Genomic DNA, 22,952 nt, shown 5'->3' on the forward strand with positions numbered 1-22,952 from the left:
TTGGACCACAGAGTTAAGGAAAAGCAGCCAACAAGTGCTCAGCATATGTGGGAACTCCTTCAAGACTGTTGGAAAAGCATTCCAGGTGAAGCTGGTTGAAAAAATGCCAAGAGTGTGCAAAGCTGTCATCAAGGCAAAGGGTGGCTACTTTAAAGATTCTTGTCACACCAGCCTTCGCTTTGGCTGTGCCTCCTGTCCAGCTCAGGCGTTCAGCGTCACCGGCCTTCTAACTGCTGCAGAACCTACTACTGGCAAACGCCCTTCACTCATTAACAATGTCTCTTGTCATCATTACGCACACCTGGTTCCAATCCCCACTCTATATACTGTATACACTCCCTCTGCTATTTGTCTTTGTCGGTAATTGCAAATGTTACTTGTTTTCCTGAGAGGAATCTCTCCTGCTATTTCCTGAGTACTTTATATTTTGCACTTGGGGTTCGCCCTGTGCCTTTTGTTTATGAAGATAGATTTTGAGCACAACAGCGTTTGGGTTCCGTCCCGCTTTGATCTATGGTGCTTAATTATACACTGCAATGGCTATACATTTTTTTTAAACACATAGGAATCTATTTCCTATGTCTAATTATAAGATTCCTATGTCTATTTCAGATTTTAAATATAAAACACAGATTTTAACTTCTCACTAATGACAAATGGTTGCATTATGTTTTCCTGTTTTTACTTTATGAATAAGGTTTTCATCATATCCCCCATTAAAAATGCACAAAATACATATTTGTCAGTGTTCAGTACAACATTTCAACCACTAGTGGATGTGCATACACATGGCGTAAAGCTGGGCCCTCCAACCCTGTTCCTGGAGAGCTACTCTCCTGTAGGTTCACTCCAAACCCAGTTATAACTAACCCGATTCAGTTTATAAACCAGCTAATTATTAGAATCAGGTGAGCTAGATTTAGGGTTGGACTGAAAACCTACAGGACAGTAGCTCTCCAGGAACAGGGCTGGAGAGCCCTGGTCTACAGATTGCAGGGAGATGGGCACATTCTCATGCCAAGTAATTTTTTATAAATACAAACCTTTGCGTAAAAAACTGGCACACGCACATTGTGGGGTATATTTTGTTCATACACACGGTTTATAAATGAGCCCCCGGGGTATCCCAGCTCTCACACAGTCCCTCTCCCCCCTTCTGTCTGTCTCTATTTGAACCCTCTCTCTGTGAAGTGAGGGTAGGAAATTTCCATGAGGAGCGGAGGCTCCGCTAAAAGGACTAATTAATGGAACACGCATCACGGCACACCTCGATGACACACTCACACGTTTTCATCAGCTTCCTCTCATCTCATTTATCATCCCCTCTCTCTCTCCATATCTCACTCGCTTGCTCACATCACACACTTACGCATACATTTTCCACCCCCCTCACGCCGTTCTTCTCTTTCTCCCCCTCAGCAGCATCACTTGGCCACAGACCCGTTGCCGTGGAAACACCTCCCACCGGAGTTGGCTACCTTCCCTGTTACCGTAGCAACTGGCTCCCTGCAGAATTTCAAACACGCCACTTGGTCTCCCTCTCTCTTACTGTCTGTGTCTGATAATCTTGTCTCCATGTTTGCTCAGTGATATGGCCTCAGTAGGTCACTGATGGCTGGAGGAATGGTTGGTCCGGCATGTTTAGCTGGTATTTGTTTAGTTTACACATCCATTCAATTGCCCGTCAACGTGGGAGTATGCATCATTTTTTTTTGTATTATTATTTTTTCTCACCAATTTCGTGGTATGCAATTGGTAGTTAGTTTTGTCTCATCGCTGCAACTCCCGTACAGACTCGAGAGAGGCGAAGGTCGAGAGCCATGCATCCTCTGAAACATAACCCAACCAAGCTGCACTGCTTCTTGACACAATGTCCATTTAACCTGGAACCCAGCCGCACCAATGTGAGGAAACACTGTACACCTGGCAACCGTGTCAGCGTGCACTGCGCCCGGCCCACCACAGGAGTCGCTAGTGCGCGATGGGACAAGGATATCCCTGCCGGCCAAACCCTCCCCTAACACGGACGATGCTGGGCCAATTGTGCGCCACCTCATGGGTCTCCCGGTCACGGCCGGCTGCGACAGAGCCTGGACTCGAACCCAGAATCTCTAATGGCGCAGCTAGCACTGCGATGCAGTGCCTTAGACCACTGCACCACTCGGGAGGCCTGAGTATGCATTTGTTGGGAAAGACGATGGACAAAATGTTTTCAAGAATTCTGTCACGGAGCTGGTGTCAGTCCGTGCATGATATTATGACTGCTTACCCCGGGCGATGGTATGCTTTATGTTTCTTGCTAACCTGTTATTGGAGAGTGTGCATTTATAAAATGTCCATGGAAATGCCTACACATGCTTATTGGTAATTCTGTGTCTATTTCATGCCAGTGATATTTTATTGGTCACTATTGGTATGTTCCAGGTGGGAGGATAACCCAGGTACTATTTAAGCCTTGTCATTTCTGTCTCTTGCAGACAGGGGTAAGAGTTCGGGGGTAAGGCTGACATACTGCTGGTTCAGGCATAATTGAGGCCTGCGTTATTTGAGTTTAATGTATTATTTGATTTACTTTGTTTTCCCCAGTTTATGGTACCAGTCTTAGTCATCGTCCTTTTTGTTGTATACATATATACAGTGTAGAGTTTGCCACCCACTCTCCTGCACATAAAATAATAGGACTCCCCCTGGACATTGCACTGCTACAACTTGTCTGCCTCCTCTCTGAAACCTCCATCTTAAGAGTGCCTCCTTTACAAATTACTAGAAACAATTGACACATCAAAATAATTTAAATAAATAAATGTAATTGTCTCACTAAAATGTATCACCAAACAGAAACATCCCATCCAAACAGCCTATCAGAGTTCTGCATGGCTGAGAGTCATGTTAATAGGAATCACATCAATGATTCAGGCCTCAGGTCCAGACTAATGAGTAGTAGAGGACACTAACAGAGTGGAGGATAGATATGTTTAGAGCTCCTGTTTTACCAACACTACTGTTAAACAAACAAACTCATAACAGTCTGATTTGCTGAGCCTCAAATCAAATCAGATATTTCTTCTTCCCCGGTCTAATCACCCTGCTCTTCCCAGACGTGAGCCACTGGTCAGAGCCACTCCTGATGAACCATTAGATTACCCAATCCCTTATCTTGTGTCAACATCCCTTCTGTTCCCCCTGCCCCAGGGCACTGTGGAATGACAACGCATCTTGCTTCAGAACAGGCTGTGCCTCCCTTTCCTTATTTTTTAATCATCCTCGCCTTCAATCTTCAAGTCTGAATCTGTTCTACTGACAGCTGCTGTGATATGACACACACACACACACACACACACACACACACACACACACACACACACACACACACACACACACACGTATGACTCAACACCAGAGCCTTGACATGTACAATTCTTTGACACAGTCATTATCATGGAATCCACACTGCCACCATGTTTGAACTGACTGCAGGTGAATCACCCTGTAGTGGAGGTAACACTTCACCACATGCTAATAGCACAATAATATCATAAAGGTCAACCATACAAAGTCTAGTACACTATACAATTTAGGTAAGGCTCCACACAATCCTACATGCACTAGTCCTTTAACAGTAGGCTATGCAATTTAGACAAGGCTACATGTCACCATGTTACATGCTGTAGGGCTACAACGATCACTGTGAGAGGCTTGACACCATCTCTCCACTCAATCTGTCATCTGTCTGGAGCCTGTCACTCCCAGACACAGCTCGGGGCCTCTTTATATGAACACTGCATTGTATTATTGCTTTCCTGCTATTCCCACTCTTTAAATCACAGTTAAAGAAATGGTTTGAGGGCTGGCATCTTGTCGTGATGCAAGATGGAAAAATAGGCACTGCGGATAACAGGCCGGGAATAATGTTATGAAACAAAGCCTGGATAACATGTCATGTCTTGTACTGCCCCGGTCTGTGTGTGTTTATTTCACCTTTATTTAACCAGGTATTCCAGTTGAGAACAAGTTCTCATTTACAACTGCGACCTGGCCAAGATAAAGCAATGCAGTGCAACACAAACAAAGCAAGAGTTACACATGGGATAAACAAACGTAGTCAATAACACAATAGAAAAATCTGTTAAGTGTGTGCAAATGTAGAAGAGTAAGGAGGTAAGGCAATAAATAGGCCAGAGGAGAAATAATTACAATTTAGCATTAGCACTGGAGAGATAGATGTGCAGATGATGATGTGGAAGTAGAGATACTGGGGTGCAAAAGAGCAAGAAGATAAATAACAATATGGGGATGAGGTAGTTGGGTGTGCTATTTACAGATTGGCTGTGGACAGGTACAGTGATCGGTAAGCTGCTCTGACAGCTGTGGCTTAAAGTTAGAGGGAGATACAAGACTCCAGCTTCAGTTATTTTTGCAATTCGTTCCAGTCATTGGCAGCAGAGAACTGGAAGGAAAGGTGGCCAAAGTAAGCGCTGGCTTTGGATGACCAGTGAAATATACCTGCTGGAGTGTAACTGCATGTCCTGTCTCTATGTGTTATTTCAGCCTTTGCCACTCTGGTGAGATAATGTGCTGCAGGGTACAGTCTGCTGGTCTGTCTGCACTCCAGACCCTCAGTAGATTAAACATTAGTATTATCTCATTTCCTCCGGCCATCATGTAGACTGTCAGATGGGGGTGAAGAACGTTTGAATCATTCAGACAAACTGTAAAATGAACCCTCTATGTCCAAGCCTGGAAACCTCCACTTCAGCTTCTTGCCTTTTATGAATGTATTTTTTTGCAGACAGAAGTAGACTCATGCAAAATATCCTATTTGTTAGTGGCGCTAGCGTGAATATTGGCTGGCGTGTGCAGCAGAGAGAGCGTGGCCTTGACCATGGTGAGCTGGGGGATGGATGAAATATTGACCCGTCTCTGTCAGAGTCCTATTGTTACAGATTAAATACCTGAGACTTTCCATTAGCTGATATCGAACACAGGTCCCTACGTCTGTCACCTTAGCCATTACCCGAGGAGGTCTGAACCTCTTGACAAGGTTGCTAGGTGTTGTACTAAGGTCACTAAAACATGTTTACAACCATGGTATCCTAGGTACATATATTACTTTATGGAAATACATTAAGAGGATATCTGTTAGCACATTTCTACACCGACAAAAGTGAGTTATGTCAATTGAGTGCAGTTAGCGATATCTTCTGTGAGAACATACTGTATGTGATTACTGCACCTGTCCATAGCCCATCTATAATTTAGCCCAATCAACAAATTTCCCTACTGTATTTATTTTATTTAGCTCCTTTGCACCCCATTATTTTTATTTCTACTTTGCACATTCTTCCACTGCAAATCTACCATTCCAGTGTTTTACTTGCTATATTGTATTTACTTTGCCACCATGGCCTTTTTTGCCTTTACCTCCCTTCTCACCTCATTTGCTCACATCGTTATTAGACTTGTTTCTACTGTATTATTGACGGTATGTTTGTTTTACTCCATGTGTAACTCTGTGTCGTTGTATGTGTCGAACTGCTTTGCTTTATCTTGGCCAGGTCGCAATTGTAAATGAGAACTTGTTCTCAACTTGCCTACCTGGTTAAATAAAGGTGAAATAAAATAAAAAAAAATAATAATATGTGGAAGATATTGTCTCAGAGGTATGAAAAATATACACTCCAGCGAGCAGCAGGTCTGATGAGGTTGGGTGACGATGGACGACAAGGAAGATGGAGACAGAGTGTCTGTGTATTGTGAGAGAGAACATAGAGATAAAGAGGAGAGAGAGAAAAAGAGAAAGAGGACAGGAGGAGAGAGAGAGAGAGAGTGAGAACAGAGAGTGGAGGATGAATATTTCAAGAGCAAACAGTTTACATGTAGGGAAGAGCTGGTGTACAGTCAGGATCCACTCTGAGGCTGGAAGGGGAATGGGGTGGGTTCTGTTGATGAATGCGTGCGTGACAAGAGTGTCAGTGCCCAATCCAACAAGCAAGAGCCCAGACCTTTCCAAGGCCGTCAATAATTGATGCAACTGCCGCAGCGTGCCATCTTTTTAAAGCAGTGAGTATGTGTGTGTGTGCCTGGATAGTGTGTGTGTGTGTGTTGGTGTACCCTGCGTGTGTCTGGGCTGTTTGTCCGTCAATGTGTGTGGAGGTGTGTGCGTGTCATTGAGGTGCATTGTGTACCCACTGCACCTTTTGTATTCATGTGAGCATAGGAAGGAGGAAATGAACCGCTAGCTAGCCCGCTGCACACCACCTCACTTCACTCCCTGCCACCAGCTGCTGGGTTTGTCCTCGCTACCGCTGTGCCAAGTTGCATCCCTCTGCTGCTAGAGATGGCAGAGAGCAGGGCACTGACACTGACACTGATTCAGACATCTCCCTCAATGCCAATCCATTCCACCCATCCAACGGTGTGTGGAATGTTAGTGCACTGCTGATCAACCTCATTGGACCCTCTGAAATTCTCCCCACCACTCCCTGTCAGCCAGGCCAGCCTCCTCCCCACTCCCTGTCAGCCAGGCCAGCCTCCTCCCCACTCCCTGTCAGCCAGGCCAGCCTCCTCCCCACTCCCTGTCAGCCAGGCCAGCCTCCTCCCACTCCCTGTCAGCCAGGCCAGCCTCCTCCCAACTCCCTGTCAGCCAGGCCAGCCTCCTCCCAACTCCCTGTCAGCCAGGCCAGCCTCCTCCCAACTCCCTGTCAGCCAGGCCAGCCTCAGCCAGGCCAGCCTCCCCCACTCCCTGTCAGCCAGGCCAGCCTCCTCCCCACTCCCTGTCAGCCAGGCCAGCCTCCTCCCCACTCCCTGTCAGCCAGGCCAGCCTCCTCCCCACTCCCTGTCAGCCAGGCCAGCCTCCTCCCAACTCCCTGTCAGCCAGGCCAGCCTCCTCCCAACTCCCTGTCAGCCAGGCCAGCCTCCTCCCAACTCCCTGTCAGCCAGGCCAGCCTCCTCCCCACTCCCTGTCAGCCAGGCCAGCCTCCTCCCAACTCCCTGTCAGCCAGGCCAGCCTCCTCCCCGCTCCCTGTCAGCCAAGCCAGCCTCCTCCCCGCTCCCTGTCAGCCAAGCCAGCCTCCTCCCAACTCCCTGTCAGCCAGCCTCCTCCCAACTCCACAAAGCTATCTATGCGTCCCGGTGTCATTATGGAAATATCCTGTTGCAGTCCAGCCCCGCCTCACCCTCCTCTTCACTGGCTCTCTACATGTGTGTGCATGTGTGTGAATGGGTAATGACTAGGCTCAGTGCTATGGCCTGCAGGCAGTGTACTTCCTACACTTTCCCTGGGTCACCTGTGAATACATATACAGTACATGACAGAGATGAATCTCTGCCTTTCCAGACACCAGAGAGCCTGTGGGTTTAGAGTTTCTCTTAGCACCAACAACTTGCCCTCTACTGCCCTCCTACCCACCAAGCCTATATCGCCGCTCTCTCTCAGTAAACTGTCTCCTCTATCTAGCCTCCCCCACTCTCGCTCTCTGCCTAATGGAGGACACGCTCTTGCTCTCCTCCCAAACACAGAGGACAAATGTTATCACTACACTGCAGATGTCTCGCGGGCGGCTCTTCTGAAACCTCCTGCTGGCTTCGGCAGGGACAAGCCAGACCCACAGCTCCCTTTCGCTTAAATTTTTTTCAGCAGAAATGTAGCCAATTAGGCTTACCAGGCCAAGCCTTTGGGATGGGGGACCTTGGATTGGAGTGATATCTCCGGCCTGCCAGAAGTTCTGACATGCACACAGGCACTGGAGCCAGACGTGATCAGTGGCTATGGATGTACTGTATATGCCTCACACTCCCTCTCTCCCCTAACTCCTAAACATGCACAACACAGTTTTAGGGAATCTTAGTTCCCCTTTGTGCTGCACTCTCTCAACTCTCCTTAGCTGTTGGATTTGCATGAGACTCCCGATGGCCTTTCGTACTTCGTGATACCATGGACTTCCTTGAATGTCTGTCATGGCACGAATAACTCAGACCGCTCAGTAAATGGCACACGTAACCTTCTCATTTAGCTGTCACCTCCGGTAATGGCTTAATTGCTGAGGCACATTTACAGCAATTCTTTTATCTTATGCCTTTCCTTTCATTGTGCCCGGGTTTAATTTCACACTGTCTGTGCAAGATTTTGGATCATGTCCTTGTTATGTGCTTTTCACCTCAAACGCTTGGAAAGAGCACAATAAGAGAGGAAAGATGGGATCCAATAAAACAGCACATTTCATGTCTTAAAGCACAAGCACACGGCAGAGCAAAGCACAAGGGAAACCATTAATGAAACCATTATCTCCTTCCTCGATGAATTAAACGAGAAAGATATACAGACAGACAGAGCGAGAGAGCGATAGAGCGAGAGAGATGCTAGTATCCTGTAACTATTTCTACATATCCATAGCACTGCAGTCACGGGCAGGGGGAGTGGAGGGCTGAGCTTCTGTGTTTCCAACACAAGGCCTGGAAATGCTGAAGGGGGAACATGCGCAGCAATTTAGCAACTCCCTGTATCCGTTTAATCTTCTTCCTCCTCCTCCTCTTCTAAACATACCCCACTATCTTTCTCCCCCTTCCTCTCTCCCGCCCTCATAAATTGGAGAGCATATGTGACCTGGAGAGCTGTGTTTCATGGATCTACCAATGGCCATTAGCTTCTCTGGTCTCCCTGGGTTCCTGCGGCCTTCTCTGCAGTAATTTATCTTGAAAAACACAGAGGTGTGCATTTCCCTCAAAGCTTGCGGTTTACTGTACTCTTTAAAAAAAAACGTTACCCCTTTTTCGTGGTATCCAATTGGTAGTTAGTCTTGTCTCATCGCTGCAACTCCCGTACAGACTCGGGAGAGGTGAAGGTCGAGAGCCATGCGTCCTCCGAAACACAACCCAACCAAGCCACACTGCTTCTTTACACAATGCCCGCTTAACCAGGAACCCAGGCACACCAATGTGTCGGAGGAAACACTGTACACCTGGCGACTGCATCAGTGTGCATGCGCCCGGCCCGCCACAGGAGCCGCTAGTTTGTGATGTCCCTGTCGGCCAAACCCTCCCCTAACACGGACGAAGCTGGACCAAATTGTGCGCCGCCCCATGGGTCTCCCGGTCACGACAGAATCTGGACTCGATCCAGAATCTCTAGTGGTATAGCTAGCAACTGCGGTGCAGTGGCTTAGACCACTGCACCACTCGGGAGGCCAGTAGTGTACTCAAATATATGCATTGGCAGAACCTGCTCATTTCTCATCATTAATACTTCACTTGACTCTGACACTTCCGCTTGATACAAAACATGTCTTTGAGGATACATTAATCTTCATCATTGCCATCTTTCCATTTTCAGGCAGGTGGAAGTAGCATGAGGCTGAAGTGCTGTTAAACAGAATGTTTAAGATCATCAATGTCATCTTTTTATAGCAGTTATTGTCTGTCATGACACATGCTGTGTTATTGTAGGGAAGGTGACCTCTGCTTCCCTGGCTACCAAAACTCTTTACTCCGGCCAAATGCTACGCCGCGCCCACAGACATCAGTTTCTTCTCTGCAATGAGTCTGGATCGGAGTACCTCCCTACGATTTCTAGAATGCAAACACTAGAATGTCCTAGACTGCTGATTGGTCATTCTAGACAGTCTGATTGGTCCCAGAAACCAATGGGTTGGGCCCAGGAGAGAGAGAGAGAGAGAGAGAGAGAGAGAGAGAGAGAGAGAGAGAGAGAGAGAGAGAGAGAGAGAGAGCAAGAGAGATTATATATATATATATTATATATATACACACACACACAATATGACTGATAGGGGGCACTGTGTTGACACCACCGTGCCTCCATCTTGGAACTTCCCAACCATTATAAAAAATATTTTGGAAGCAATACAAATGCATTTATTAATGTCTGCAGACACCCTAATGCATACTTTTAAATTAGATTATGTGAGCTAAACATAAAACATTTCAAATGAAAATGTATAAAAATTCAAATTATGTTACTGTCCCCACTAGATCAACAAAAAAATACATGTAATTTTGTCCTTGAGAAATTGTATTGAAATGATGTAGAATTCCATTAATTCCTATGGAGGACTACTCATACTAGGAAGTGCCAATATGGTAGAACAGTGGCTTCAAAGACTTCCAATGGCCAATCCATCAGCAATCCAGGGTTGGGCCAGAGCCAAAACACACGTGGGTAAAGCCACGTTTTGAAAATTCATCTTTGCCTTTGGTACTCTGATTGGTTAGAGATGATCCAATCGCTGATGGCTTTGTTTTGTACAACACCCCTCATTTTGACGTCACCACAAATTACTTCAATGATTGCAGTCTCAGACTGAAGTATGTAGCGAATGAAGAATTCTGTTTGAGTCGTCAGGCAAGATCTATGCTAGGTTGTCAATCAACTAAATACTCTCAGCACTGCAAGTGGCACATGTCATTGCATCCAAGGTGGCTGAGGTAAAGACACATAGGACAGTATAGATAAACTGTCAAAGTATCATGCTAGGAGTGTCACGCTACTGTGTCAGCTTCATTGACACTGACGTGAAGTAAACAGTAAAAAAAAAAAAATCTACAATGCACTGGTCCCTGCTTTTAACACAATAAGAACACATAGTATATGAATAGCAATGAAATGGAGAACATGGACAGAGAGCACATTGCATAATGGTTGTTTTTCGGATGAGTAAATGTTGAACTTTACCCTTGTGCTTTGAAACTATCTAATGCTTTCGTTCTCTTACATTTCGTTCTGTGTAAACAAACACCATTTGTACTGCACCCTAAAGCCCTTACATGATACAGACAACAGTTTGCAACGCATAATTGCCCAATTTCAACCTTTACCATGGAAAAGGCAAACAAAAATTAAAGAACCATCTTTAACACAGCTAATACCAGGGTGTTAAAGCAAGCCAGCCTCTTCAAAGTGTAATCTGGACTGTAAACCTTCACATATCTGCAGGTCTCCTTGTGTAAACCTAAGCATGGTTCCTCAGCATACAGCAGTAATCCCAGTAATGCTCTTACAGCAGTGGAATAATTCCACAATGAAGGGAACAGGTTTATGGCTAATAAAACGCACTGTGAGCAACCAGCACCAATGGTTAATAATACACATGCTAATCTTCTTAACATCTTCAGAATGAATCCTTACACACCCCACTATGATGATTACATGCTTTCTACTGGCTGGAGATTGGGATTTCTAATACCTTCCAAGGGCATAATGTACAGTTGGTAGACAGTATATGGATAGATAGAGTGAGATTATGTATGTGAGCTAGTTCTTACAGAGGAACAGAGAGCTTCTCCTCTAGTCTGCCTACGCCCTTACAATGCAACAGTAACAAAGAGAGGGAACAACTCACACTTCTATTCCCAGGTGGAAAGTGAGCTTGACCCGCACTGTAACTCCAGCTGAGGCTCCATGAGTCACTGCTCACGGCCCACTCTCCCCTGCTTTCCACCCAGCACGCCCTTCTGCCATTTTATACCTCCCCTCCACTCCAGATCCCCCACAGGGAGCCTGGCCTCCCTCATTAGCTGTGGGGCTGAAGCCCTCCGGGGGAGGGGGGGGCGTCTGGGTCTAGTGGTCCCTGGAAGTCACCTCTGACGCATTGGCACAGCTCGGTGGTGGGTGGCCCATGATGTCACGTATCAGTCTGGAGTCTAGACCTTCACAGGTGTTCTACATAGAACGACCAGATGAGAGAAAATTCTGCACATGTGCTATGGTTTCCCAATTAGCCAAGAGAGTGATTTGATCCTCTGTGGACAAGGTTAAATGATATGTCTAAGTGTTAGCACTTTGAGATACACAAAAAGGTAAAACAGTAGGGAAAAAGCAATTACTCCATTCAAGTAACACAGCAAGGTACTAACAATTCAAATGTCATGATTTTTAGTTGGGAAACTAAAATAATTGGTCTATTCTAGTGATCCATGGGGGAAATGGAAGAGTCATAGTCTGGAGAGTGCAGTGCTATGCGGTGGTAGAGCTCATTAAAGTCTGCTGTCAGTAATAGCGGTATGGTGGGAGGACTGAGTGACTGATGGCTGCCTGGTCATTACATTGATCTGGCCCCAGAACAGTCTGTCTGGCAGAAACTCCTATCTACAACATATGAAGCATGAGATGAAGATATAGCCTGCTGAGCTGACCTGAGAACAGCCATTTGCATTTTTTTATTTCATTCAGTGCAGTGACAAGATGGAGCTTAGTAGTGGCTCAGGCCTCAGCCTTAGTTCATTCTACATCCTGCTATACAACACGTAGTTGGATCAAATAAGATCAAGATCAAATATGACCCCATATTAAAGCAGGAGGCTAAGGTGTAGGCTTACAGAAAGATCATTTGCTCTCATTAAAAAAAAGAAACAAGGATGTGAGATGAAAAGCACCACATTTCACAATCAATACAGAATTTCTCCCTCGCATTCCCCTGGATTCACAGTAGTGCAACAAAAGGTTTAAGCACAGGTCTCCATTGCAGATAAATCTTATGCATCCGATGCAAGTCCCAGATTCAAGACATAGCCTGGAGAAGACTGTACATTTTCATTAAAATAGTAGGTGTGATGCTACTCTCTCCCTGTATGGGGTGGCAGGTAGCCTAGTGGTTAGAGCGTTGGGCCAGTAACCGAAAGGTTGCTAGATCAAATCCCTGAGCTGTCATTCTGCCCCTGAACAAGGCAGTTAACCCACTGTTCCTAGGCCATCATTGTAAATAAGAATTCTTTCTTAATTGACTTGCGTAGTTAAATAAATAAATATATGCAGCCGGAAGACCTACTGTGTTCTCTCATTCAGCATTCCTAGCACCAGTGTCATGACAAAGCAGTCAGTCAGTGGGGCTCCTCTACATCCCCCCTACCTGGGATACTGATGTAATAAAGGCCACCATTACATGCATGGCTCTGATGTTCAAACAGCACTTGATTTTACATTCTTTAATAAAGGCTTGCAGGTCTATAATAGCATATACCAGTTTATGGCCTACTGATATGATAAAAACAAATATGAGATGTTGCGGTTGTATTCTTCATTTTTTTCAATTAGACCAAAAGAAAAACTGAGTTTCGCCAAAAAAGAATGGCCCCACCCCAGGCTATGAAGACGTTCAGTACATTTCTCTCTTTGTTTATCAAGGGTAGGTCCCCGATGGTCTCTCTCTCAAACCAGGGGGGGGAAGAGGCTGACATACAACATATCCTAATACAAAATGCATGCATTGTCTGGAATACTTGGTTGGCATGACCATAATGTCTACATATATTGTCTGCATTTCAATAATACAAATGTGCTAATTAGACAGTAGCATTTAGTCTGCGTAGGTAGGTTACTGAGCGTTCCTTCTTGTTGACGTGTAATCTATCATCTGACAGTCTGTGTGCGCATTCACTTGCTAATTAAATCTGTCCAAGATAACGGTGCGCGTCAGCAAAAAGGATACGAATTGTTATTCATGACATGAGTGATATCGATAAACATTTACAATGAAAGATAATATTCTTGGTGCTTACCTCGACATTTCCCCATACGCAATGGGACAATACGACCATCAATATGGGTAACACTGAATGTCCCATTTTCACTCCTTCCGTTTCTCAATTGGGATGTTTTCTCTTTATAATCTGAATTGATTCCCAAATACAGTTACATCAGTTACTATGAAGATCTCTATTCTGTTCGGTGACTGCCTCCAATATCTCCTGCGTCTGGGTCCGTGCGCACTTGCTCTCTCCAATCGCAGCCGGGGCTAATATGGGGCTGCAGCCTCGCCGGAAAAAAAAAGAACGCCCATCTGCGAGTTTGTACTGTACAATGGACTTTCCTCAAAGCGCCAACATTTTTAGATTAACTGCGGTTTGATTTGGTGGAGGGAGACACCCAATGGACATGAATGGGAAGCGCAGGCAGTGGATGGAAACTGGTCTATCTATGGAACTGCCTGAACAGTTTCATAATATGCGTCACGAATTCAGTGACAGCAGTGCCGAAACAGGCTGCGTTCACGTGCTAGTCAGAACTAGGAAACGTTGAAAGTACGATTTGGTTGTGCGAGATTTGACGTCAGAAGAGTTACAGGGTGTATTAAGTGGTGGTGTCCCATCCTTTCAGGCTGTTGGCCTGAAGTAGGACAATATATTTAAATAGTGGAGTATTGTATTTATTTATTTTTTGTGAGTGTAGTGTTATGATAGGGTATTATTTTTATTGTTATTATTATACTTTTTTTAGCAACGTATAAGGGAGTTATACTCCAGTCTAGTAGGTGTCGGAAATGCGATATTCATTGGATGGCAACCGCTGTTAGAGCATATAGCAATGGATCTGTCATTCATTATACGAACGATAAAAAATGTCTATGCCAATCCAAATTCTGTATTTGGTCACTAGGGGGCACGCAAGGTAAAATAATTGTCTCGTTCTCTACGTGTGGGGTATCAGTGTATTCAATCATTTCAATACTCTATTAGCGATTTTTTTTATTTGACACAATATTTTTCTCAGCGTTATGAAGATGTGATGTAGACCTATTTGTTATGAAACGTTGATATCGAGAAGATATACAGTATATATATGTATGTAGCCTACCTAACTGTAGAGCTGATATAACATAACCGCACCTGTTTACACAAACTACTTCTAATTGAAATGTTCTGTAAAATCGCAACTTCCTGATCATCAGGCCCAAATCTCACCTGGCGTTCTGGACGTTTACAAAGGTGTGGGCGTGGCTAAATGTTGTGGGTGTGGATGGAAAGGGTCAGTTTCAAGAAACAATTGTTGACTGAAACAAACACCTCAGCCACGACAACCACAAAGGTGTCACAACTTTTAACCAGAGGAGTCATTGAAGAATTTTACCAATGGGACAGTTGCTACTTTTGATCATAATTTCATTAATCTCCCTCCCGCGTTGACTTGAAACGTCTTGGACCTCGGGAGGGAGGAATATAGTCCCGTGTTTCTAAATCGTTTTTGTTTGATTGAACTGTCTACCAACTGGATTTAACTCTTAAGTAATTGAAGAAAATGAATTCCGCACGATTTGAATACGAGGTAAGTTGTGTTTTACAAATTATACATTTAGGAACAACGGTGTAACCAAGTCCGCCATGCGCCACTGTTGTCACTTTTGCATTGTTAGCGACTTAATTTGAAAATCTATTTTACAGACATACATAACGTTTCATTCCAGTCACTGGAATGGGCCACCTGTCAAACTCAGCCCATGTAGGCAAACCAATTGACTTTCAGTGACAACATACCACAAGTGAACACTTCCAGGAAGTACGTTGCTTTCTCACTGGCCTTCAGGTTATCCCAGTTAATTTTAAACTTTATAGTTAACTTTTTATGTTGGGCAATTATTCATTATCATATAATTTGAGGATGGATGGGCATAATTCTATTTAAATAAATAATTAAAGTTTGATCATTCGTTTTGAATGTGATGACTTAAGGAACAATTGTGTTGGAGGAAGGAACACAGAATGGGATTTATTATTTTAAAATATCCTTTATTTAACCAGGGAAGTCACATTGAGAATTACATCTGTTTTCCAGATGAGCCCTGGATAACATAAATGAAACACCTGTAGCCAAGTTAGCAGGGACGCTCCCCATCTTGACTGTCTGGATATTTCTCCACCCGTATGTTAATTTAAAGACAGTAAAAAACTTTGATAAGAGACACACATGACAAGTGTAAATGTATCAACCAATCATTCATGGTTTAAGTCACATCACTCTAATTAATGTCAGCTCTGTGTACCCTATCTCCCTCACTGGTCAGGGCAGCCATATTGATTTCATATACCTCCAGTGTTCAGTGGTCACAAACTAATTACATGTCCTTGCTGTACTTCGGGCAGGCCCCAGCCCCCTGGTAACAGTACTTAGTATTGAATCCCCACTCCCAGCCCAGACAATGCTGGCCTGCCCCAACTTCCAGGTATTCTGATACCCTGTGGATCCCAGACCTGTCCTGACTCGATCCCCCTCCAGCCTCGCTGCTGCTCACCCACAGAGGAAGACTACTGAGAAGAAAGTTAGTCGCTGCACAGAGGAATTTAGAGAGGGGGGGAAGGTAGGTTCCTCTATGGAAAACCTCTTCCTCACACTGTATTTTGATTTTATTATAAATGTTGGTTTTGATGTTTATACACATGCATAGTCATGTTGATTAAAAAATGAGGGTTGTGAAATGCTACATAGTTTTGAGCTTCAGTCAAAAGAGAAAAGCAAACAGGAGGTTGGAGTCCTCTGAAAGAACATGCACTTTTTAGGGACAAGATGAGGGATATCATATTTGTAAGGGAAAGGAACAATAATTCTGAATACTTGCTGGTATACTGAATCATATAGTCTGTTTTCCCTGAGTGTCCTGTTGAGATAGGTGCTGCCTTGTGCAGATCATTCATGCTCAGGAATGTACTCCTAGTTTTCCTGCTTTGTACATTATGCATTGTCATAGTTCTTGGACTGTCTCCAGGTTTCCCGTAACAAATACTGAAGTGATAGTTAAACCTTAGCTACACATAGAAGAGCTGGTATAGTCTGTAGAACTGGGTCATGGAGATGTCCACACAGATATCCTGGTTGTCATTGATATATTTCCAGGTTACACGCTTTTCACGAGTTGTGTCTAAGAGAAAATGCTCCTTTGCTTACACAAGTGTCGTTAAGAGCAGTTCTCTGAACACGTACACTACATAACCAAATGTATGTGGACACCTGCTTGTCGAACATCTCATTCCAAAATCATGTGCATTAATATGGATGCTGCTATGACAGCCTCCACTCTTCTGGGAAGACTTTCCACTAGATGTCGGAACATGCTGCGGGGACTGACTTCCATTCAGCCACAAGAGCATTAGTGAGGTTGGGAACTGATTTTGGGCGATTACATTTACATTACATTTAAGTCATTTAGCAGACGCTCTTATCCAGAGCGACTTACAAATTGGTGCGTTCACCTTAAGACATCCAGTGGAACAGCCACTTTACAATAGTGCATCTAAATATTTTAAGGGGGGGTGAGAAGGATTACTTTATCCTATCCTAGGTATTCCTGAAAGAGGTGGGGTTTCAGGTGTCTCCGGAAGGTGGTGATTGACTCCGCTGTCCTGGCGTCGTGAGGGAGTTTGTTCCACCATTGGGGGGCCAGAGCAGCGAACAGTTTTGACTGGGCTGAGCGGGAACTGTACTTCCTCAGTGGTAGGGAGGCAGGCAGGCCAGAGGTGGATGAACGCAGTGCCCTTGTTTGGGTGTAGGGCCTGATCAGAGCCTGGAGGTACTGAGGTGCCGTTCCCCTCACAGCTCCGTAGGCAAGCACCATGGTCTTGTAGCGGATGCGAGCTTCAACTGGAAGCCAGTGGAGAGAGCGGAGGAGCGGGGTGACGTGAGAGAACTTGGGAAGGTTGAACACCAGACGGGCTGCGGCGTTCTGGATGAGTTGTAGGGGTTTAATGGCACAGGCAGGGAGCCCAGCCAACAGCGAGTTGCAGTAATCCAGACGGGAGATGACAAGTGCCTGGATTAGGACCTGCGCTGCTTCCTGTGTGAGGCAGGGTCGTACTCTGCGGATGTTGTAGAGCATGAACCTACAAGAACGGGCCACCGCCTTGATGTTAGTTGAGAACGACAGGGTGTTGTCCAGGATCACGCCAAGGTTCTTAGCGCTCTGGGAGGAGGACACAATGGAGTTGTCAACCGTGATGGCGAGATCATGGAATGGGCAGTCCTTCCCCGGGAGGAAGAGCAGCTCCGTCTTGCCGAGGTTCAGCTTGAGGTGGTGATCCGTCATCCACACTGATATGTCTGCCAGACATGCAGAGATGCGATTCGCCACCTGGTCATCAGAAGGGTTAGGCCTGGCTCGCAGCCAATTCATCCCAAAAGTGTTCGATGAGGTTGAGATCAGGGCTCTGTGCAGGCCAGTCAAGTTCTTCTACACCGATCTCGTCAAACCATTTCTCTATGGACCTTGCTTTGTGCACGGTGGCATTGTCATGCTGAAACAGGAAAGGGCCTTCTCCAAACTGTTGCCACAAAGTTGGAAGCACAGAATCATCTAGAATCTCATTGTGTGCTGTAGCGTTGATTTCCCTTCACTGGAACCAAGGGGCCTAGCACGAACCATGAAAAAGAGCCCCGGACCATTGTTCCTCCTCCACCAAACTTAATAGTTGGCACAAAATTTGGCCAGGTAGCGTTCTCCTGGCATCCACCAAACCCAGATTTGTCCATCGGACTGCCAGATGGCGAAGTGTGATTCATCATTCCAGAGAACTCGTTTCCACTGTTCCAAAGTCCAATGGAGGTGAGCTTTACACCACTCCAGCCGATGCTTGGCATTGAGCATGGTGACCTTAGGCTTGTGTGCAGCTGCTCGGCCATGTAAACCCATTTCATGATGCTCCTGACGAACAGTTCTTGTGCTGACATTGCTTCCAGATGAAGTTTGGAACTCGGTAGTGAGTGCAACCGAGGACAGATGATTTGTACGCGCTACTCGCTTCACCACTCATCGGTCCCATTCTATGAGCTTGTGTGGCCTACCACTTCGGTGACTGAGCCGTTGCTGCTCCTAGATGTTTCCACTTCACAATAACAGGACTTACAGTTGACCGGGGCAGCTCTAGCAGGGCAGAAATTTGACCAACTGACTTGTTGGAAAGGTGGCATCCTGTGACGGTGCCACATTGAAAGTCATTGAGCTCTTCCTTAAGGTTCTACTAACAATGTTTGTCTATGGTGATTGCATGACTGTGTGCTAATTTTTATACACCTGTCGGCAGTGTGTGGATTTGGATATTTCAGCCAAATGTTTAACGCGGTGTCCACATACTTTTTATATATATATATAATATACATACATACAGTGGGGCAAAAAAGTATTTAGTCAGCCACCAATTGTGCAAGTTCTCCCACTTAAAAAGATGAGAGAAGCCTGTAATTTTCATCATAGGTACACTTCAACTATGACAGACAAAATCAGAAAAGAAATCCAGAAAATCACATTGTAGGATTTTTAATGAATTTATTTGCAAATTATGGTGGAGAATAAGTATTTGGTAACCTACAAACAAGCAATATTTCTGGCTCTCACAGACCTGTAACTTCTTCTTTAAGAGGCTCCTCTGTCCTCTACTCGTTACCTGTATTAATGGCACCTGTTTGAACTTGTTATCAGTATAAAAGACACCTGTCCACAACCTCAAACAGTCACACTCCAAACTCCACTATGGCCAAGACCAAAGAGCTGTCAAAGGACACCAGAAAAAAAAATTGTAGACCTGCAATTGAATCTGACTGAATCTGCAATAGGTAAGCAGCTTGGTTTGAAGAAATCAACTGTGGGAGCAATTATTAGGAAATGGAAGACATACAAGACCACTGATAATCTCCCTCGATCTGGGGCTCCACGCAAGATCTCACCCCGTGGGGTCAAAATGATCACAAGAACGGTGAGCAACAATCCCAGAACCACACGGGGGGACCTAGTGAATGACCTGCAGAGAGCTGGGACCAAAGTAACAAAGCCTACCATCAGTAACACACTATGCCGCCAGGGACTCAAATCCTGCAGTGCCAGACGTGTCCCCCTGCTTAAGGCAGTACATGTCCAGGCCCGTCTGAAGTTTGCTAGAGAGCATTTGGATGATCCAGAAGAAGATTGGGAGAATGTCATATGGTCAGATGAAACCAAAAATATAACGTTTTGGTAAAAACTCAACTCGTCGTGTTTGGAGGACGAAGAATGCTGAGTTGCATCCAAAGAACACCATACTTACTGCGAAGCATGGGGGTGGAAACATCATGCTTTGGGGCTGTTTTTCTGCAAAGGGACCAGGACGACTGATCCGTGTAAAGGAAAGAATGAATGGGGCCATGTATCGTGAGATTTTGAGTGGAAACCTCCTTCCATCAGCAAGGGCATTGAAGATGAAACGTGGCTGGGTCTTTCAGCATCACAATGATTCACAAACACACCGCCCGGGCAACGAAGGAGTGGCTTCGTAAGAAGCATTTCAAGGTCCTGGAGTGGCCTAGCCAGTCTCCAGATCTCAACCCCATAGAAAATCTTTGGAGGGAGTTGAAAGTCTGTGTCGCCCAGCAACAGCCCCAAAACATCACTGCTCTAGGGGAGATCTGCATGGAGGAATGGGCCAAAATACCAGCAACAGTGTGTGAAAACCTTGTGAAGACTTACAGAAAACGTTTGACCTCTGTCATTGCCAACAAAGGGTATATAACAAAGTATTGAGAAACTTTTGTTATTGACCAAATACTTATTTTCCACCATAATTTGCAAATAAATTCATTAAAAATCCTACAATGTGATTTTCTGGATTTTCTTCTCATTTTGTCTGTCATAGTTGAAGTGTACCTATGATGAAAATTACACTCCTCTCTCATCTTTTTAAGTGGGAGAACTTGCACAATTGGTGGCTGACTAAATACTTTTTTGCCCCACTGTAGGTTATATATTTTTGTGTGAGTTGTTTCTCACAGCCCTAAACCCAATCAAGAGTTGCTTTTCATCAATGATATTAACAACCATGAAGCATGTTTACAATTTCACTCACTGCTAATGTTTTGAAATACATTTTGTTTTGCAAGTAAAGTATCACTAGTGGAAAGATGTAGAAGAAATTGATGCTTGTGCAAACAAATTAACTAATTTGTTTACGTAAATTGTATGGGTCAGGATTGCTGGAAAGCAGATCCCCTTTTCTGTAGTGATGGGGGGGGGGAATCCATACAGTTACATATTTGGATTTTGTTTTTGACGATATTGCAATATTATTTTTGCGCTTGTTGGCTTTACCTGCACCAAAACTCCAGTATTTTTCCTTCATTGCTTGTTCCCCATCTTTTTAAAAAGGGAGCCAATTTGCTTTCTTAACTTTTATTTCCACTACTGATCAAGACTCATTCTCATGGCTCTCTATTTTCCTTCTGCAGCAGACACATGTTGAGCAATATGTTTGGAATATCGAATCGCAATGAAATCACAGTATCAAATTTCAATACATATAGATTCGCAATAAATATCGTATTGGCACCTTTGTATCATGATATTGTATTGTGAGGCCCCGGGAAATTCCTAGCCCTACTTTTCTGTACTTCTCCTTAGCTCCCTGCTCTGGCCACATCCTGCATTTTTATTTATTTGTGTGTGTATACATACATACATACATACATACAGTACCAGTCAAAAGGTTTTGGGCACACCTACTCATTTCAGGGTTTTTCTTTATTTTTACTGTTTTCTACATTGTAGAATAATAATGAAGACATCAGAACTATGAAATAACAACTATGGAATCGTGTAGTAACCAAAAAAAGTGTTCAATGAAATGTGTTTTCTATTTGAGATTCTTCTAAGTAGCCACCTTGATGACCGCTTTGCGCACGCTTGGCATTCTCTCAACCAGCTTAACCTGGAATGCTTTTCCAAAAGTCTTGGAGTTCCCACATATGCTGAGCTCTTGTTGGCTGCTTTTCCTTCACTCTGCGGTCCAACTCATCCCAGACCTTCTCAATTGGGTTGAGGTAGGGTGATTGTGGAGGCCAGTTCATCTGATGCAGCAGTCAATCACTCTCCTTATTGGTCAAATAGCCCTTACACAGCTTGGGGGTGTGTTGGGTTATTGTCCTGTTGAAAAGAAATGATAGTCCCACTAAGCGCAAACCAGATGGCATGGTGTATGAATGCGGAATACTCTGTGGTAGACATGCTGGTTAAGTGTGCCTTGAATTCTAAATAAATCACTGGTAGTGTCACCAGCAAAGCACCCCCACACCACCACCTCCATGCTTCACAGTGGGAACTACACATGCAGAGATCATCTGTTCACCTACTCTGCATCTCACAAAGACACAGTGGTTGGAACCAAAAATCTCCAATTTGTACTCCAGACCAAAGGACAGATTTCCACCGGTCTAATGTCCATTGCTCGTGTGTTTCCTGGCCCAAGCAAGTCTCTTCTTCTTATTGGTGTCCTTTAGTAGTGGTTTCTTTGCAGTAATTAGACCACGAAGGCCTGATTTTCACACAGACTCCTCTGAACAGTTGATATTGATGTCTGTTACATGAACTCTGTGAAGCATTTATTTGGGCTTTAATTTCTGAGGCTGTCAAATCTAATGAACTTATTCTCTGCAGCAGAGGTAACTCTGGGTCTTTCTTTCCTGTGGTGGTCCTCATGAGAGCCAGTTTCTTCATTGCGCCTGATGGTTTTTACAACTGCTCTTGAATAAACGTTAAAAGTTCTTGAAATTCTCTGCATTGACTGACCTTCATCTCTTAAAGTAATGGACTGTTGTTTCTCTTTGCTTTTTTGATCTGTTCTTGCCATAATATGGACTTGGTATTTTACCAAATAGGGCTGTCTTCTGTATACCACCCTACCTTATCACTACCCTAACTGGCTCAAACGCGTTAAGGAGGAAAGAAATTCCACAAATGAACTTTTAAGAAGGCACACCTGTTAATTGAAATGCCTTCCAGATGACTACCTCATGAAGTTTGTTGAGAGAATGCCAATAGTGTGCAAAGTTGTCATCAAGGCAAGGGGTGGCTCCTTAGAAGAATCTCAAATATAAAATATATTTTGATTTAACACTTGGTTACTACGTGATTCCATGTGTTTTTTTCATAGTTTTGATGTCTTCACTGTTATTCTACAATGTAGAAAATATTAACAAATCAAGTTAAACCCGGGAATGACTGGTACTGTATATGTATATTTATATTACTTTGTTGCTCGTCATGTGAAAGCTGAGACACGTGGGGCTGTCACTTGTTAGGTGTATAAAGTTTCCTCACTATCATATTCTATTTTCTCAGCCTCTAAGTTTTCTTTGTAGAATTGTTCTTTATGGGAACCATAGATGACCCATGGATCGGACATACCGTGGCTTCAGAAAGTATTCACACCCCTTGACTTTT

General features: G+C 44.4%; 1 protein-coding gene and 1 pseudogene across 2 annotated transcripts in view; one reads left to right on the forward strand and one right to left on the reverse strand.

The window, feature by feature from the left end:
• LOC115101931 (amyloid beta precursor like protein 1-like) overlaps positions 1 to 13,754 on the reverse strand; it is a 51,433-nt gene extending 37,679 nt beyond the window's left edge. Inside the window, exon 1 of one of the 2 annotated variants that reach the window (XM_065008083.1) lies at positions 13,507 to 13,754. In XM_065008083.1, coding sequence (XP_064864155.1) covers positions 13,507 to 13,572 — 66 coding nt within the window. In that variant the 5' untranslated portion in view covers positions 13,573 to 13,754. The remainder of the gene's footprint in view (positions 1 to 13,506) is intronic. The other variant, XM_065008081.1, reaches the window with a different exon arrangement.
• Positions 13,755 to 14,734: 980 nt separating this feature from the next.
• Positions 14,735 to 22,952, forward strand: part of LOC115101482 (suppressor of tumorigenicity 14 protein homolog) — a 38,622-nt pseudogene continuing 30,404 nt past the window's right edge.

The sequence above is a fragment of the Oncorhynchus nerka genome, linkage group LG3 (assembly GCF_034236695.1).
Source record: "Oncorhynchus nerka isolate Pitt River linkage group LG3, Oner_Uvic_2.0, whole genome shotgun sequence".
Classification (NCBI taxonomy): Eukaryota; Metazoa; Chordata; class Actinopteri; order Salmoniformes; family Salmonidae; genus Oncorhynchus; species Oncorhynchus nerka.